At 53.7% G+C, this 18,502-nt stretch overlaps 1 protein-coding gene across 8 annotated transcripts in view; it reads left to right on the plus strand.

Annotated features, from left to right (window-relative positions):
* The first annotated feature begins 627 nt into the window (after positions 1-627).
* NEURL3 (neuralized E3 ubiquitin protein ligase 3) overlaps positions 628-18,502 on the plus strand; it is a 91,596-nt gene continuing 73,721 nt past the window's right edge. For 2 of the 8 annotated variants that reach the window (XR_009566292.1, XM_030838948.2), the window contains exons 1-4: positions 648-722; positions 4,815-4,948; positions 9,050-9,535; positions 10,508-10,579. Coding sequence is in view for 7 of the 8 variants with exons in the window: in XM_030838948.2 (XP_030694808.2) it covers positions 4,834-4,948; positions 9,050-9,535; positions 10,508-10,579 (673 nt within the window). In the remaining variant the exon portion in view is untranslated. Of the gene's footprint in view, positions 723-4,814; positions 4,949-9,049; positions 9,536-10,507; positions 10,580-11,230; positions 12,992-18,502 lie in introns of those variants that run through there. The other 6 variants (XM_060309809.1, XM_030838947.2, XM_060309811.1 and 3 more) reach the window with 6 other exon arrangements.

Raw genomic sequence — 18,502 nt, forward strand, 5'->3', positions numbered from 1 at the left:
TATCCTGTGTACTTAGCACAGGACCCTGGGAAGGTCTGCTGACTGTCCCACCGAAGGACTCAATGAGTTAACGAAGTTCCTGGTAAGGCCGCACACACAAGGGATGCGCGTCCTCTCACAGATGGAGAGAATGAAGTGCAGGGGGATGCCCGGAGCACTTGTCTGCAGTTGTTACCAAAAAGCCCCCCACCCCGCCCTCAAAATCAACCCTCAGGATGAGCTAGACCCACAAGACAGAATTCGAGGACCTGTCTTCCTTCCCTCGTGCATGTTTTCACACATAATGGGAAGCTGCGAGAGGCGGCAGAAGTCAATGGGTGCACAGCCCAGCGAGGGCAGAGACACCCTGCTGTTAACCCCTTCATACCCGGGGAGGGGGGAATGGGTCAGTTCTTATCCTGCGTCTGAAAGCTCAAGGGGAGGGTGGAGAGGCCCCTAGGGAGGTAGAATAGGCCGGAGACCACTCTGGTGCCAGACCTCTGGGGTCCCATCTCTGCACCCTTGCTCGCAGGTGTTCCATGCTCAAAGCTCTCTCTTCCCTTCACCCCTCCCCCTAGCTGCCACCCCCTTTTCCCTGCACCCTGTGATTGCTCCCCCCCCCAATATCCATTCTCTCCTTCTCTCCTAGGATAATGGCTGGCTCCCATTCCTAGATGGGCACAGAACTTTCCAGAATAAAGGCTATATTCCTAGTCCCTGTAGCTGGATGTGGCCAGTGGGAGGTGAGCTGAAGTAAGAGGGGTTGTGTGAACCTTCCTGGCTGTGCCCTAAAAGGGAAGGAGCAAGCTGTGCCCTACCTGGGCCCCTTCCTCCTGCTGCTGCCCATGGCTATGGGGCAAGCACTCTGGGCCACGTGGAGAGAGCAGGACCCCAGGGAGGATAAACAAAAGTTGGAAGTGGCCTGGCCGGTATGATGACTTCATAGAGCGGAGTCCCCACCCTCCAGACTTGGACTTGGAAGGAAATGAACCTCAGTCTTGAGCAATTTTGAGCCTCTGTCACGGGCAGCTGCCCTCACAGCCTATCAGATACAGGTACACATACGAACCCATGTCTCCAGCAGCTGCCACTGGCTTCTGCCTCCACCCCTCCTCTCCAACCACTCACCTCCTTCCCGACAAACCCATGGCCTCTTCCCAGCTGCCATCCCGCCGGACACCTGGGGTGAGCTTGGCAGCCTCCTGCTCCTTCCCCTCGCCCATCCTTAGCTTCGGGATGTCACGCTCCTTGCACCTCCCGTGTCTCTGACGTCCCTCTCCGTGTCCTTTGAGGGCCTTTATTCCTGTGCTTGTCCCTGACATGTTAGTTTCTCCAAAGTTCTGTCTGAGATCATTTTGGGGTTAAGGGCTAGGTTGGCCTTCTAAATGGAAGGGGGGATTTCTGGGCTGAGCGGTGGGGTCCTGTCCACTCAGACTCCAAGCCGGGCCTTTTTTCCTGGCTGGACGTTGCCCATGCCGTACGCTGGGCTCGTGCAAACGTATGTGGGCCACTGCTCTGCTCATGATGGCTGGCTGGACTTTCTCCCTCTGCGCCAGCAATTGTTATGTTTTTTTTATTTTCCAAAATGGGGCTGGGTCTCCTTAGAGTCATGTCTGTGGGGCGCACGGCTGGCCCTCACCCTCCTGCTCGGCTGTGTCCTGGCACGTACATATCTCCCTTCCCGATCCACCAGCCTGGGCTGCTGGGGCTCCTGCCTGGGAGGTTTGGCCGAGCCAGGGGCTGCTGGGTCAGAGGTCCTCAGGGCCCTGGAGATGCACAGTGCTGGTGACTCACTCCCCAGCGAGCTCACATGGGGCTCTGGGTACCCTGCCCCGCAGCAGCAAGACCGTAGGGCACTCGCAAGGCCCCAGGAAAGGCACTGATGTCCCCTTCAGTAAGGGGCGGCCCTTACTGCTCCTTTAATGGTAAGAGCTGATATCTACTGACAGTTCCTTTGCCTGTGCCAAGCACTCACACTTCAGTCCTCCTATCAGCCCCAAGGTAGGCACAGGGAGAAGGAAAACAGGAAACCAAAAGGGGAGAGGGCATGCCTCTCCCTTCCCCCTTTCCCTCATCTCTGAGCTGCCACACTGGCCTTGCAGCGGTGCCTCCTCTCCCCCGTCCCCACCCCGGCTCCCCTCTCCGGCGGGCTTCACACTCACAGGGTGGAGGATGCTCTAGTGCCGGCACGGCAGGAGCCAGGGGGCCCAGGGCAGTGGAAGCTGTAGCAAATTCAGGGCCCAGGAAGATCTGCACGGAGCAGAAGTGTGTGGACGTAAGAGCACAGACCTAACTCGGGGCTGGCTACTTTGTGGGCACGCCCTAGCCTCCCTCTCTGACCTCTGGACCTCTGGGTCGGGTCCAGCTATTGACCAAGAGGATTTGATTGACCCCCGGAAGTGCTAGGGGGCTCACTGGCAGGAAGCGAGTGGGCAGAGAGAGCCACTGCGGGGGGACACATTTGGGAGCCACTGCGGTCCCAACCATTTCCTTCCAGGGTATCAGATCCACGGTCAGTTCCATTTCTCTCCACCAGGTGGCAGTGCTAGCCAAGCCCTCTGGCTTCCAGGGCGGAGGTTTTTCCAAGGGAGTGTGGACGCAGGACCATTCATCAGCTCACTCAAAATCAGTCAGGTATTCACCCAGGAGTGGAATTGCTGGGTTGTTAGGTAAGCTGATGGACAATTTTTAAAGAAACTGCAACACTGCACTGTTTGGCACTGACAAATCCTTGCTGACCGCCTCCTGTGCACACGGCCCTGATTGTTCTAGGGGCTGGTCTCCAGGCCTGGCAGCCCCCTGCCGTCCGAAATTTTGGCTTGATGGAGAACAGTTGAGCACAGGCAAGGGGCCTCAGGAGACACCTCAGGCCTCAGGGGCTGGGCTGCCTAGCGGGGTCCCAGGTTGGTCTGGATTCCCACTGGCTACCCACTTCCGCTTGACTGCAGGCTGGTGTGAACCCTGGGCAAGAGCTCAGCTTCCTCGGCTGTGTGGTGGAGGCTGAAGCAGCTGTCCAGAAGCTTCTCAGAGCACTTGAGGCATCTTAGGAGATGACCTGTGGGACAGCCCTTTGTAATGATAGGGGTCTGGGCAAACTGAGAGTTGACTGCTAGTGAGGGGACCCTGGGTGGGGAGGGAGGGACTGTGGGGACCTTCAAGGTGGGGGGAAGAGGGGCAGAGGTCTCAGAAGCCTCAGCCCCTCTGACCTCTGGTCCTGGGGGCGCCCATCCTATTTCTGAGGGCTCACGGGCTCGCACCTCCTGCAGTACCTGCTACAGCCAGTAGGGGGCGCCTCAGAGACTGCCCTTCTCTTGGAGGGCCAGTCATTGCCTTCCAGGAACAAACGTTTGCAGAGGCCTTGCGGCCAGGTGGGTGGCCTGGAAGGGAGAGTAGGGTGCAGTCTCCATCGTGGGATGGCCTCTGCCTCACACTCGGGCAACCAGTCAGCAACTCTCCCTACTAGTGTCAGTTGAACGGGAAGACGTTAAAATGCCCAGAGGAGCCGTGGCCTGAAAGAGGATGGTGGAGGCGGCACATCATGGCGGGTAGGGCACCCGCTCTCCAGCCAAACAGCCTGGGCCACGCCCTGGCCTGTCACTTGTATTTGTGGACAAGTTGCTTCACCTCTTTGTGCCTCAGTTTCCCCATTTATAAAATGAGAATGACTACAATAAATAGAACCTTTTCAAGAAGTTGCCATGAGGATTAGCAAGTTAATACTTGGACTTCATTTAACAAACACTACTGAGGGGGCTCTACTGAGGGTCTTGGGAGGGCCTTAGCCTGGAGGTCGAGGGCCAGGGTACCCGCATGCCTCCAAACTAACCTAGGGCTTGTCACCTAAAGTGGGGTCTGCAGAACCACCTTGTTTGAGAAGCAGAATCCCACAGGTGCCCCAGAGCTTCTGAATCAATCTTCATCTGAATAAGATCCCCGCGCTAGGTTCACGTGCACATTGCAGTCTGAGAGGCGCTCTGTTAGAGCAAAAGCCACTTTCCCGTCACCAGCCTCAGTTTCTCTCACGGAAGGGGCAGAAGATCTCTGACCTCTTTTCCACCTCTAACACCCTGGGAGCAAGGCCTTGGGCGTGACCTCCTGCGGGACTCTCTGCGTTTTGTGGGGGATTCTGGGAAGTGGAATTCCAGCTCCAGCAAAGCTGAGGAGCGATAGACACCTCTCCCTTTCCGTTTTGCTGGGCCCTCTCCTCTTGGCCGGAGACCCAGGCCTGGGGCAACTTCACAGGTCCTGGAATGCAGCTAATTCAATTCAGTCCACTTCACCAACACTGATTAAGCGCCTCCTGTATGCTGGGGTCAGTAGCAGTGAATCATTGCTACCCCGGCTGTACATTAGAATCATCTGTGGTGCTTTTATTCTTATTAGTTTGTTTTTTATTTTATTTTAGTTTTTACTTTTTGGCCACGCTGCACGGCTTCTGGGATCTTAGTTCCCTGACCAGGGATCGAACCCGTGTCTCCTGCAGTGGGAGCACGGAGTCTTAACCACTGGACCACCAGGGAAGTCCCTGGGGTGCTATTTAGACATGCCGGTGCTGGGTCCCACCCCAGGCCACTGGCATCAAGGTCTCTGGGGGCAGGTCTGGGGACAGGTACTTATTAACGTGACTCAGGCAATTATAATGCACAGCCGGGTTGAGGGCAACTGGCCAAAAGTAAGAGAGAAATCTACCCAAATCCTACCCAGGCCACCTCCTCAGTGTCCGCTTCCTCCAGGCCAGCCAGCTGCAGCGGGCCTGTTGCAAGCCAGAGGAAGTCATCAGGAAACTCCCTGGACATGGCAACCTGTGACTGCAATCTCTAATTAATCATCAACAGTGTAATATGATCCCGGCCCATGACAAGGGGACCTGCTGAATCCTTCGGAAACCTGTCCACCGACCTTCTTCAGACCCAGGCACCAGTGTCCGAGGACCCCAGGCTGATGGGGGCTCAGATCTGCTGCCAGGCTGGTAAGTGGGAGCCCCGCGCTTGGTCCCTGGACCAGGAGTGCAGGAAGCAGAGGGGGTGCTCTGTGTTATTGCTGGGGAAGGAGTCTCGGGAGGCAGAGGTAGAATCAGTGTAAATATCGCTCAGGAGGAGTTTCTGATACAGGCTGGGCTGACCTAGGTAGTGAGCTATTAGGAGGCAGCGAGGTAGCGAACTTCCTTTCCTTGCAAGAATCCAAGAGAGGCTGAGTGACTCGGGTCCAGAATCCCTGCAGTGATGCGATGACCCACATGACCCATTTGCCTTCAGATCCTGTTGTGCAGAGTGAAGAGTGGCTGGGGTGGGAACAGGGTAGAGTGTAGGGGGCCTGGTGGAAGACCAGGGGTCCCAGCTCTGCCCCATGGACCTGTGGGACCTTGGGTGAGTCACTTCTCCCTGGGACCTCAGTTTCCTCACCCGCAGGCTGGGGGGCCAAGCAACACGCCTTGCCAGTTACAGAGCTGCCAGAAGCACGAACCACAAGGTCACCAGGCACCGTGGTTCTCTGCCAGCCTCACCTGAGGCCACAGCGTTCCCTTAGTGTGCGGGGCAGGAGATGGAGAACCGGGTCTTTTACCAGCAGAGAGCCAGCCCGCGCGTTCCTGCTTCCAGAGCCTGGGCTCCGCTCCCTCCCAGGCGGCAGGAGACACCGATGCTGCTGCTGCAGTGGCAACTGTTTGGATTCCAGGTGATGATGGTGCCACGAAGGGGGCAGCGCAGGGGTGTGGCCCGGGATCCCTCACTTCTGGCTGCACCAACACCTCCCCATGCTCCGTTTCCTTAGAGTGCTTCTCTGTGGGGTGGTGGGGAGACTGGAAGGCACTTAGTGGGTGCCCGGTGCCAGGAGAGGCTGGATGGCTGGAGGGGCGGTGATGACAATGAAGACCCAGGGAGGTCCTCACTGCATGGGGGCCTGACCCCAGGTCACTTAGATTCCAAGAGCCTTGCTGCGAAGATTCTCGGGTTGGAATCCACCTGTCCAGCGGGTGGGACATCCAGAAGGCCATGACTGTGCTCCCTGAGCCCCAGCAGCCCAGGGAGTCCTCGTTGCCAAGCCCAGTGCACGGTGGGGGAGTGAAGGAGTCAGGCGGCGTAACTGGGGAGGGTCCTCCATGGGCCACTCAGCTTCTGGAGCCTCAGGATGCTGCCTGAAAATGCGGCTGATGAGAAGAACAGCCACCTACGGGCATGAGGAGCTCAGAACCCCCTGCCCAGCCGGCTGGGGACAGGCCCACTTGGAGAGCCACACTTGGCCTGTACCCACCTCTGCCTCTCCCCGGCCCAGGAGCGGGGTGGGGGGGACTGGGTAGCCTGGGTCAAAGAATGGGAGGAGCCCTGCCAGCCTGCCCAGTGGAAGGAGACGCCACCCAGAGCCAACTCCAAACTCAGGCGCAGAGCCCCATGCAAAGCAGAGGAAGGGGCCGCGCAGGCGGATGCAGTCTTGCAGGCTCTCTGCCCGGCCGGCAGGACAAGGGTGGCTGTCAGTGCCACTCAACCTCGGCCTGTGCAGCTGGGAGAAGGGAGCACAGTCCACTGGCCCCTGGTGTCCTGTGCAGCACTTGTGTCCTCTCAGCCTCCCTCCTCTACTTGGTGACATGAGGACATAGCTCCCACAGGCCGATTTCCCTGGCTCCTCTGCTTCCCCCCATGCCCCATCCCACTGTCCCCAGAGCCAATCCTGCCTGCGTCAGCCCCTGTCCACGGCAGCTGTGCGGGGGATTGGGGGGGACTCCATCCACTGACCCCTTGCCGAGGGAGGGGAGTCAGCTGTCGGCCAGGACAGGGTCATCTCCACTGGGTACCGTCTCGGGCCACGAGCGGGGCCTGATGGGTCTCCCGTCGCCCCGACCCGAGGGTGGGCCCCTTTCCCTGCAGGGGCTGCACTGGGTGAGGCTGAGGTGATCCCTGTTCGAAGCCCAGCTCTGCCCTTGCTGCTCACCGCTGTCAGGCCTTGCCGCGTGGTGGCAGGGCTGGATGCGGTGGTGTGTGGAGAGGCTTAGGGTCCTGCTCACCACCCACACCGAGCCCACTCCAGGGCTCCCCTCCAGTCCCGACCTCAGGGTTGGGCGGTGACCCAGCCAAGTGAGGGGGGTGGCCCCCACCCTCCAGGGTGGGTTACGGCTGATTGCATCAGGAGCCCCACCTGCCCCCCGCTCCCAGCCCGACGCCTGTCCAGGTGGGCACTGAAGTCCTCACGTTCAGGATCCCCAGACAAGTGCCTGGAGACTCCAGGCCTGGGCTGTCAGGCACATCATTCCCACTGTGGATAAGGGACCAAACCCAGAGGGGCAGTAACCTGCCTAGGTCCGCAGCAGAGCCACGGCTAGAATCCGGGTGTCGGTCCTCACTGCCCTCCACAGGGTCTCCTGGCTGCCCCAGCAACTTGAGTGGATGCAAGGACAGATCCACCTGATGTCAGGACCCTCAACTCTGGCTGGGCCAACCCTTTGGGAAGGGAGGGAGAGACCAGGGCATTCCAGGAAGGGGTGGTGGCGTGGGCAGGGGCGTGGGTGAGGCTGAGGGAGGGGTGAGCTTGGATAGTAGGGTGGGTTCAGAGGGCCCCCGAGCCAGGGTGAGCGCTTGTCCCTCACACGTTGGGTGAGGGAACCGTGCCAGGCTTGTCTTTGGCCTTTGGAGGTCAGGGATGGATTCACTGTGACCTTAAGGCTGTCCCTTGTGCCTGACCAGGAGCCTCCCCTCCTTGTGCTGGGCTGGAAACTTGCAGGCATGTGGGTGTCAGAGAGGAGGGCTGGGGTCTGGCTCAAGTGTTTTTTTTTTTTTTTTGGCTGCATCGGGTCTTCGTTGCTGTGCGCGGGTTTTCTCTAGTTGCAGTGAGCGGGGGCTACTCTTTGTTGTGGTGCGCGGGCTTCTCATTGCAGTGGCTTCTCTTGTTGCGGAGCACGGGCTCTAGGCGCACAGGCTTCAGTAATTGTGGTATGTGGCCTCAGTAGTTGTGGCTCGCGGGCTCTAGAGTGCAGGCTCAGCAGTTGTGGCACACGGGCTTAGTTGCTCCGCGGCATGTGGGATCTTCCCGGACCAGGGCTCGAACCTGTGTCCCCTGCATTGGCAGGCGGATTCTTAACCACTGCCTGGCTCAAGTTTTGACTGAATTCACCTCTTTTAATTTTCTATTTCCCTCTTCCAACCCAGAAAGAGCAGGGCCAGGAGGGGAGGAGGAGGGGATGGGGAGAGAGAGATAAGGCCTATGGAGATAAGAGCCGTTCTGGGGGCAGAAAGCTCTGCCAGCTTCCTCCAGGCCTCTGGGGCTGAGAGAAAGAGCTGCCCAGCAAGGAACTTAACCTTCCCGGCTGCCAAGTGGAGTCAGGTCAGGAAATCCCGTGATTTCAAAGCCTACCCAGGACTTGGCTGGGCCCAGCCCACGATTCTGAGGGGCTGACCTGGGACTCCCCCTCTGCAGGCTTTGCCCCCTCACTGGATTGGGAGTTGTCAGGCACCTTCTCTCCCAGGACAAGAAAGTCACCCTCTTTGGGGTCCATGGGCTTCACAAGTCACGCAGGTTCTCTGTGGGAAAATCAGAAAGTCACACAAGCAGAGAGGAAAACACAGCACCAGAGACGACCATACACACAGCATGTCAGTCCAGTTCCTTTCAGGCTGTTTCTAGAAACAGATGAGATATACATGTATATAGTAAACGTATAAATGTATGTGTCAAAACCAGGGTCATATTCTGTCTACCGTTCTAAAACCTGCTCTTTCTAGTTAACGGCATTAAGAGCCATTACCAGGTATCCAGAGCCGGTGCTGCCATTAAAGGAACTGCGGTTCCTTTAATTTTTACAACATTCCCTACGGGAGGGGAACTGAGGCTTGGGGAGATTCACGAGGGAACTAAGATCCCTGATAGGCAAAGCGGGCTCCTCACTGGTTCTAATGTCGGGGTGGGGAGAGGTGGGGGGGTGGGGGTGGGGAGAGGTGGTGGGGGAAGAGCGGGGACAGTGGCACCGGAGAGCGAGGGCTGGTGGAAACGCCCCCTCCCCTGGGAGTGGGGGGTGCTGTGATGGCCTTTGCAGCCCGTGGGTCCGGCCCGCCCCGCCCCGCACTGACACCTCCCGCCCCCGCAGACGCCGAGATGCCCCGAGAGGCGCTCCGTTTCCACGCCGAGGCCGTGGGCGCGCAGGTGCGTCTGGACGCGCAGCGGAGCACCGCGCGCAGGCGCGCCACATTCCGCGACGGCATCGTGTTCAGCCAGCGGCCGGTGAGGCCCGGAGAGCGCGTGGAGCTGCGCGTGCTGTGTCACGAGTGCGGCTGGGTTGGCGGCCTCCGCGTGGGCTTCACGCGCCTGGACCCCGAGCGGGTGACCGCGTCCGGCCTGCCCCCCTTCGTGTGCCCGGACCTGGAGCAGCAGAGCCCGACGTGGGCGGCCATGCTGCCCGATGGCTGCGGGCTCACCGGGGACGTGGTGCGCTTCTGGGTGAACCGCCTGGGCCGGCTCTTCGCCCAGGTAAACGCGGGCCCCCGGCTCCTGCTGCGTAAGGACGTGCTCATGGGCGCCCCGCTCTGGGCCGTGATGGACGTGTACGGGACCACGAAGGCCATCGAACTGCTGGGTGAGGCCACGGGTGGGGACCCAGGCTCCTCCCCTGGGCGGGGGGAGGTGGAGGCTCGGGCGGTACTTCACGGGCATCCAGAGCCGCGGGGAGAACTGTTGTTTCATTCATATGCAGCCAGTTTTTCCATCAGCTCATGTCAGGGTATGAAGATGGGCACTGGGGACAAGACCTAGTCATAGGGAGGGCAGCCTCATCTCTGAAGAATGAGAAGACGTGCTCAGCACCCCAAACATCTGTTAGAGGGCTAATCTCTTTCACAAAGGAAGAAATTTGGGGGCTAGGCTTTGCAGTCTAAGTAGGAGTTTGCTGAGACAGGGGTGGCAACAAAGGGAACATAAGTGTGAGAGTTAGAGGAGAGCAGGAAGGCAGCCTGGGGGGCAAAGGTGAGATGTTCAGGCACTGGGTGGGGAAACAAGGACCACCTGAAAGGAGAGAGGATTTCAGGAGAGGAAGGAGATAGGAACACTCATAAAAAGAAATTTTGGCATTCTGGGCTGGTGTTCCATGGGCCTGCACCAGCTTTCCAGACACCCCCGCGCGTTTGTTTTTCACACTGCTTGTCACAGCTGCTGGAGCCTCACCTCTGGAGCCCCTGAATTGGTAGGTCTGGAGTGGAGCCCCAAGCACCTGTTTTCCCTCCTGGGGGATTTTGAAGCACATCTGGGTTGGGGACCGTGAATAATGAGGAAGGTCTCCGCTCAAGCAGCGGAAGTAGGGCAGAGGGGAGCTGTCTAAAGGAAGGACGGATTAGCAGGAGGAACCTGCAGTTCTACAAATTCTCTGCTGGGTTCAACTGGGAAAGGGGCGGCCACACAGGGCTGGGTGACCAGCTTGGAGCTCCAGCATTGCACCCCAGAAAAGAAAGGGGATGGACACTTTGCTTTAGGGGCAGGGGCTGGGGAGGTGGGAGGGAACGAGGACACCCTGACTTTGCTTTCCCCAGGCCCTGACTTTCCCTTTCTGCCTTAGATCCTACAGTCAGCGCCCCGACCCCAGCCATGCCGTGGGTCCTCAGTGATGAGGCTCTGCCTGAGTTCAAAGGTGAGTGGCTTCCCCGAGCCCCAGGGACTCCCCAGGACTCCAGCACTAGGGGAGCTGGGGGAGGCCCCAGCCCTGGGAACTCAGTTAAGTCTTTCCAAGTCCTATCAAGTCTCCCACGGGCTTTAGGCCAGAAAGATTTGGCTCCGCCCCTGGAAACCTAAAAGCAATTTGACAGCTCTGCCTTCTAGAACATTGGCTAACTTCACAAGTTACTGGAGCACATTCATGAACAGGTGTTATTTTGTCCGTCTGCTTTTAAAAAAGCAATCCACGTTCATAGTAATTTGCCAAACAGAAATAAAATACGTATTAAAGGATAAAGAAGGAAGTAAAACAAAAACAAAAAAACACCTCCCAAACCTTGCATTACCTGTTAGGTGGATTTCCTCCCAGTATTTTGTGGACTTATATATGGGGAGTTATTTGTGCTTTGTTTTCCTTTTTTCTAAAGTGGAATCTTATTATATGTATGTTTGTACCTTATGGTTTTCGTCCCAACCTTTTTCACTTGATTACATTGTGAGCATTTTCTTACAAGGTAATATTCTTCAGAATCCGACTGCAGAGTTCTCTGTCCTGTGGTTATATCATGAGTGGGCTGCCCACCCCTTGCCCCCAAGCGCCCCTGACCTCTGTTGTCCCCTTTCCCAGCCACAGCAGGAGAGGAGTGTGCCATCTGCTTCCACCAGGCTGCCAACACCTGCCTTGTCCCCTGCGGCCACACACACTTCTGCAGCTGCTGTGCCTGGCGGGTCTTCAGGGACACGGCCAAATGCCCCGTGTGTCGCTGGGAGATTGAGGCGGTGGCCTCGGCTTGGGACTCTCCTGCTCTGGGCCCTGGTGTAGGTGCTCGGCTCTGAGCCCGGCCCCTGCCAAGGGACGAGGTGCAGCTCTGCCCACTTTCTGGAGAAGAGTCAGAAAGCCTGGTTAGCGACAGGTGTGGCGGAGAGATAGAGTCAGGGCCGCAATGGCTCTTCCCACTCCTCAGCAGGAGGGGGCCAGTGGACCAAGGAGGTGCCCCTTTCTGCCCACACCGGAACTACCTCCCTGGTGGGCGTCTGGCTGGAGAAAGTGGCTCAGCAATGGGCCAGCGGGGTTCTCACCCCTCTGCCTAGCTCCTCGTTCATTTTTGCCTGCCAAGGCTTTTGGCGGGTCACCTGGTTCAGCCACCATGAACCTAGCAATCCCCGGTACACTGGAGTCCCAGGAACCCACATGTGCCAATGAGAAGGGCCTTTGTGTAGAGAGGGGGCAGCCTGATCCCTGGTTTTATGGCTAAGGAAGTTAAGGTACCTGCGCGTGTCTGGTGAAGCCCTGCCCACCCCGGGGTATTGAGGAGCCTGGACCAGATGCAGGGAGCATCTGGGTGGAATTTTGTTTATTTATTTATTTTTTTAAATTGAAGTATAGTTGTTATACAGTATTAATAAGTTATAGATGTACAATGTAGAGATTCACAATTTTTAAATGTTATACTCCATTTATAGTTATTATAGAACTATTGGTTGTCTTCCCCCTGTTGTATAGTATATCCTTGTAGCTTATTTTGTACCTAATAGTTTGTACCTCTTAATCATCTACCCCTAAATTGCCCCTCCCTGTTCCTTCTCCCTACTGGTAACCACTAGTTTGTTCTCTATATCTGTGAGTCTGCTTTTTTGTTATATTAACTAATTTGTTGTATTTTTTTAGATTCCATATATAAATGAAATCATACAGTATTTGTCTTTCTCTGTCTGACTTATTTCACTTAGCATTATGTCCTCCAAGTACATCCATTTTGCTGCAAATGGCAAAATACCATTCTTTTTTATGGCCGAGTAGTATTCCATTGTATATGTATACCATAACTTCTTTATCCATTCGTCTGTTGATGGACACCTAGGTTGCTTCCATATCTTGACAATTGTAAATAAGGCTGCTGTGAACATTGGGGTGCATGTATCTTTTCAGTCTGTGTGTGTCTCTGTATCTGAAATAAGTCTCTTGTAAGGCAGCACATATGGGTCTTGGTTTTGTATCCCTCAGCTACTCTGTCTTTTGGTTGTAAATTTAGTCCATTTACATTTAAGGTAATTATCAATATGTGTTCTTATTGCCATTTTGTTAATTGTTTTGGGTTTGTTTTTGTAGGTCTTTTTTCTTCCTTTCTTCTTGTTTTGTTCTCTTGATATTTGATGACTATCTTTAGTGTTATGTTTGGATTCCTTTTTCTTTTTTGTGTGTATATCTGTTATAGATTTTTGGTTTGTGGTTACCATGATTTTTGGTTTGTGGTTACCATGAGTCCATACATACATACATATATATATATATACACACACATACATATATATGTATATATATGGTTGTTTCAAGTTGCTGATTGCTTAATTTGAAACATTTTAGCAGACATAGAGAACAAACGTATGGACACCAAGGGGGGGAAAGGGGAGGTGGGATGAATTAGGAGATTGGGATTGACATATATACACTAATATGTATAAAATAGATAACTAATGAGAACCTGCTGTATAGCACAGGTAACTCCACTTCACTGTACAGTAGAAACTAACAAAGCATTGTAAAACAGCTATACCCCAATTAAAAAAAAAAAAAGAAATGCATTTTAAAAACCCTGCATTTGCACTCTCTTCCCCTCACAATGACTGTTTCTGATGTTGCATTTTGCATATAATTATTTTGTGTATCCCTTAGCTGCTTATGTGGATAGAGATGATTTTACTACTTTTGTCTTCTAACCTCCCTACTAGCTTTGTGTGTGGATGATTTCCTACCTTTACTGTATGTTTGCCTTTACCAGTGAGCTTCCTCATTTCATAATTTCCTTGTTGCTAGCTGTGGCCTTTTCTTTTTAACCTAGAGAAGTTCCTTTAACATTTGTTGTAAAGCTGGTTTGGTGGTGTTGAACTCCTTTAGCTTTTGCTTGTCTGTAAAGCTTTTGATGTCTCCATTGAGTCTGAACGAGAGCCTTGCTGGGTAGAGTACTCTTGGTTGTTGGTTTTTCTCTTTCATTACTTTAAGTATATCATGTCACTCCTTCTGGCCTGCAGAGTTTCTGTTGACATATCAGCTGATAGCCTTATGGGATTTCCCTGTATGTTATTTGTTGCTTTGCCCTTGCTGCTTTTAATATTCTCTGTCTTTAATTTTTGCCATTTTAACTACAGTGTGTCTTGGTATGTTCCTCTTTGGGTTAATCCTGTATGGAACTCCCTGTGTGTCCTAGACTTGAGTGACTGTTTCCTTTCCCAGGTTAGGGAATTTTTCAGCTATTGTGTTTTCAAATATGTTTTCAGCCCCTTTCTCTCTTCCGCTTCTGAGGCCCATATAATGTGAATATTAGTGCATTTGATGTTGTCCTAGAGGGCTCTTAAACTATCCTAATTTCTTTTCATTCTTTTTTCTTTTTTCTGTTCAGTGGCAGTGATTTCCAGTACTCTGTCTTCCAACTCACTGACCTGTTCCTCTGTATCATTTGGTCTGCTGTTGATTCCTTCTAGTGTATTTTTCGTTTCAGTTGTTGTATTCTTTGTCTCTGTTTGGTTCTTTATATTTTCTAACTCTTTGTTGAAAACCCCTAACTGCTTGTTCTGCGCATCCATTTTTCTCCCGAGTGTTTTGATCGTCTTTACGATCGCCGCTCTGAACGTTTTCTTCAGTAGGTTGCCTCTCTCCATTTTACTTAGTTCTTCTTCTTGGGGTTTTATTTTGTTCCTTCGTCTGGGACGTGTTCTTCTGGTGCCTCACTTTGTCTAAAGTGCTATTTGTATTTTTATGTATGTGGTAGGTTAGTTACATTTCTCGACCTTGGAGAAGTGGCCTCCTGTAGGAGACGTCCTGTGTGTGCCAGCAGTGTACTTACTCCCCTCTCATCACCCAAGCTATATGTTTTAGGGGTTCCCCCTAAGAGGGCTGTGTGGGTCCTTCCATTGTGGTAGGCTGACTACGTGAGCAGTCTGGTACAGGCTTGGTTGGCCCTGCCCTGCGTGCATGCTGCTGGCTGCTGGTTAGCAAGGCTTGGTCATGCGGCAGCTGGCTGAGGAACTCCAGGGGGCCCTGGGGCTAGTGTTGGCTCACTGGTGGGCAGAGTTAGCGTCCAGAAGACTCTGGGGTTGTTGCCTGCCCACTGGTGAATGAAGCCAGGTTCTAGGGTTGGTGCTAGATGACTGGCAGGCAGAGCTGGGTCCTGGAGTCTGGCTGCAGAGCCCAGGGATCCTGGAGCTGGTGTCGGATTGCCGGTGGGGTGAGGGAAAGGGCTGGTCCCTGACACAGTTGGGTATGGAGTCCAAGGTGTCCCGAAGCTTGTGTTGGCCTGTTAGTGAGCCAAGATGGCAGCCACCGGCAGCAGTGTTCACGCGGTAGAATGAGTGCCCCAAAATATCTGCTGTCAGTGTCTATGTCCCCAGGGTGAGCCACAGCCGCCCCCCTGCCCCCGCCTCTCCAGGAGACTCTCCGAGACCAGCAGGTAGGTCTGGCCCAGGCTCCTATCACGTTACTGCTTCTGCCCTGGGTCCCAGCGTGGGTGGGATTTTGCATGCGCCCTTTAAGAGTGAGGTCCCTGTTTCCCCCCGTCCTCTGGGACTCCGGAAATTAAGCCCTGCTGGCCTTCAAAGCCAAATGTACTGGGGGCTTGTCTTCTCGGTGCCCGACCCTCAGGCTGGGGATCTTGACATCAGGCTCAGAGCTCTTACTCCTGTGAGAGGAACCTTTGCAGTTCCTCTCCAGCTTGTGGGTTGCCCACCCAAGGGCATGGGACTTGATTATATGGTGAGTCTGCCCCTCCTACCCATCTCAGTATGGTTCCTTCTTTATGTCTGTAGTTGTAGAAGATCTTTTCTGGTAGGTCTGGGCTTTTTCATCAATGGTTGTTCTGTATATAGTTGTGATTTTGGTGTGCTCGTGAGAGGGGATGAGCTCAGGGTCTTTCTACTCTGCCGTCTTGGCCGCTGTCCTCCTGGTAGAATGTTGACAGTCTGTATGGAAGCTGGGTCACTTTAACAAGTCCTCTGTAAAGGCAATCAGCAGCCACCTGCCCCGCCTTCCTTGCAGGGCGGTTGTGAGGTCCCAGTGAGATCGTGCATCTGAAGATGAGTGAGCATGTGAGAGTGCGCTGTTACCATTGGGCTTCTTTCCTTGCCAGTTTCTGAGATATCAAAATAAAGTTTGTCTTTTATGAATGATTTTGTAATGTGTATGTCCCCTCTGTTGCAGTCAGTGGGAGTGAGTAGGGCTGGGGACTGGTCAGGTTGCAGGGGCGTGGGGACATGCCTTCCTCTTCTCCACAGAGACATCTTGGGCTTGCAGTGGACTAGGCAGGGTCTGGGCCCTCAGGCCTGTGGACTCTGGACTCTGTGTTGCTGAGCATGTGAAGGGGATAGTCCTACAGCTACAACCGGGCTCTGCCCTTGCCACTCTTGACTTGTGAGGACTTCCTGGAGGCTCTGGCTCTTGAGTGAAGGGAGGAGGTGACCTGGGGACCCCCTCGTCAGCCGGTGTTTGTGGCGGGGGATGGAGGAGGACAAGCCATACCTGTTACTTTGCTCTGGTTCCTGCTTCATGACTGGCGAGGGAGAGAGCTAATAGGGAGTTTGAACCTCTTGTGCCCAAGATCATGATGATGGGCACCTCCACAAACGGCATCCCTGCACCATGGCCAGCCAGAGGGTCAAGACTTTGGGTTAGGTGACCCCAGAATAGCTTTCACTCGAGTGGGATCTCCTCTCTGCCACCCTTGAGTGTTCTAACCTTGGTCACGTGAGCCTCAGTTTCTTCATCTGTAAAGTGGAAATAAGATAATTTTCTTTGCTGGTACGTTGTGAGGATAGTGAATGAATGAATGAAACTTGTAGCTTAGAGGAAGTACTCAAAATACGGCAGCTTCCTTCCCCTGGAAAAGGCATCTCCCAGGAGAAGCAGCCAACAGATCACTGGGCTGGCGGTCGGGGTCTGGGGGGTGGTCCCGGCGGCTCCCACATCACCTCAGTATTTTGGAATGATTCCTGTGGACCCTAAGGCAACTTTTTTCATCTTTTAAGTGTCTTTTTTTTTTTTAATTTTATTTATTTATTTTTGGCTGTGTTGGGTCTTCGTTTCTGTGCGAGGGCTTTCTCCAGTTGCGGCGAGCGGGGGCCACTCCTCATCGCGGTGCGCGGGGCTCTCACTGTCGCGGCCTCTCTTGTTGCGGAGCACAAGCTCCAGACGCGCAGGCTCAGCAGTTGTGGCTCACGGGCCTAGTTGCTCCGCGGCATGTGGGATCTTCCCAGACCAGGGCTCGAACCCGTGTCCCCTGCATTGGCAGGCAGATTCTCAACCACTGTGCCACTAGGGAAGCCCGAAGTGTCTTTTTTTTTTTTTTAAAACCCAAATACCTCCAAGGCGAGGGTAGCACTTTAATCCTACTTCCAGCGAATGCCTCCTTATTAGTTAACACCTAGCGAAGCCTTTGAAATGATATAACCAGAGGGGGGGACTTCTGGAGTGGTGGCATAAGGACTTCTGTAAAGGCTTTTCTCCATAAAAGCAACAGAAATATTGGCAAGATTATAAAATTCAACGTTTCCAGAACTCTGGATATTAACCAAAGGCTAACAAGGTTTATCGAAGAGAATTTACTCAATTTCGGTAAGAGCAGTGGGGTTTGTGGTGGTTTAACCTGGCCTGCTCCCATCCCTCTAACCTCAGCTCCACGGTAGCCTTAAAAACCAGCAGCCTTGCGGCCACCAGAGGGGACAGGGTGTGTTGGGAACTCCTCAGAAAGCTCTACCACCAGAGCATCATCACTGTTTGGCCTGTACTACACTTCCCTGGAAAGTCTTCATTTATAGGGTGCTGTCATTACTTAACCCAACTTGGAACCCTCTCCATGGGAAAACCCCTATTCCCAGGGCATTTGTCAAACATCATCAGCTTCAGTTGTTTAACATTGCAGCTGCCTGAAACCGTGATACCAGTTGAGACAAACAAGGACAGCCAGGAATGTTTATCTCAGGCAGGCAGTGAGCCACAGTGTGTCTGACCATGGGCAGGAGTAGTTGGGCTGGATGTCTGGGTCAAAGAATTAAGGCAAAACCCCAGATACTGAAAGTTCCGTAAGGCAACAGAAGCCTCTATATCTGGAAGGCTAATTTTTTAAAATAAAATGTATTTATTTATCTATTTATCTATCTATCTTTGGCTGCGTTGGGTCTTCGTTGCTGTGCGTGGGCTTTCTCTAGTTGCGGTGAGAGGGAGCTACTCTTCGTTGCTGTGCGTGGGCTTCTCATTGCGGTGGCTTCTCTTGTTGCGGAGCACAGGCCGTAGGTGCGCAGGCTTCAGTAGTTTTGGCTCGTGGGCTTCAGTAGTTGTGGCTCACTGACTCTAGAGCACAGGCTCAGTAGTTGTGGTGCACGGACTTAGTTGCTCCGCAGCACGTGGGATCTTCCCGTACCGGGGCTCGAACCTGTGTCTCCTGCATTGGCAGGCACATTCTTAACCACTGTGCCACCAGGGAAGCCCCAGAAAGCTAATTGTTGACTCATCTTGTCCAGCAGTACATACATTCCATTTCTCATTATCACTTTAGGCAGATGCGGTGTAATTCACAGCTGAATATTCTATTCTTTGCAAGCAAGGCACCCAGGCTAACCAGGAATCTCAGTTCCAGGGGAGATGACACCCAAGAAAAGCCAAGTACTTGAGGAAAGCTAACATCATGGGGGAAAAGGCATCCAACTCAGCAAAAAGAGGACTTCATACCTGAAAAAAAATACACAGTTAATAGAGCAGACAGACCTGGGCTTTAAGACAAATATAATTAGATGCAAAAAGATATTGCATCAAAAAATCTAGGTACAAAAAAAAAATCTAGGTACCTTGGAAACAAAAAACTAAATCATTGAAATAAAAACTTATTAGATGGACTGAACAGCAGAAAGATTATAG

This window comes from Globicephala melas, chromosome 12, assembly GCF_963455315.2.
Source record: "Globicephala melas chromosome 12, mGloMel1.2, whole genome shotgun sequence".
NCBI lineage: Eukaryota > Metazoa > Chordata > Mammalia > Artiodactyla > Delphinidae > Globicephala > Globicephala melas.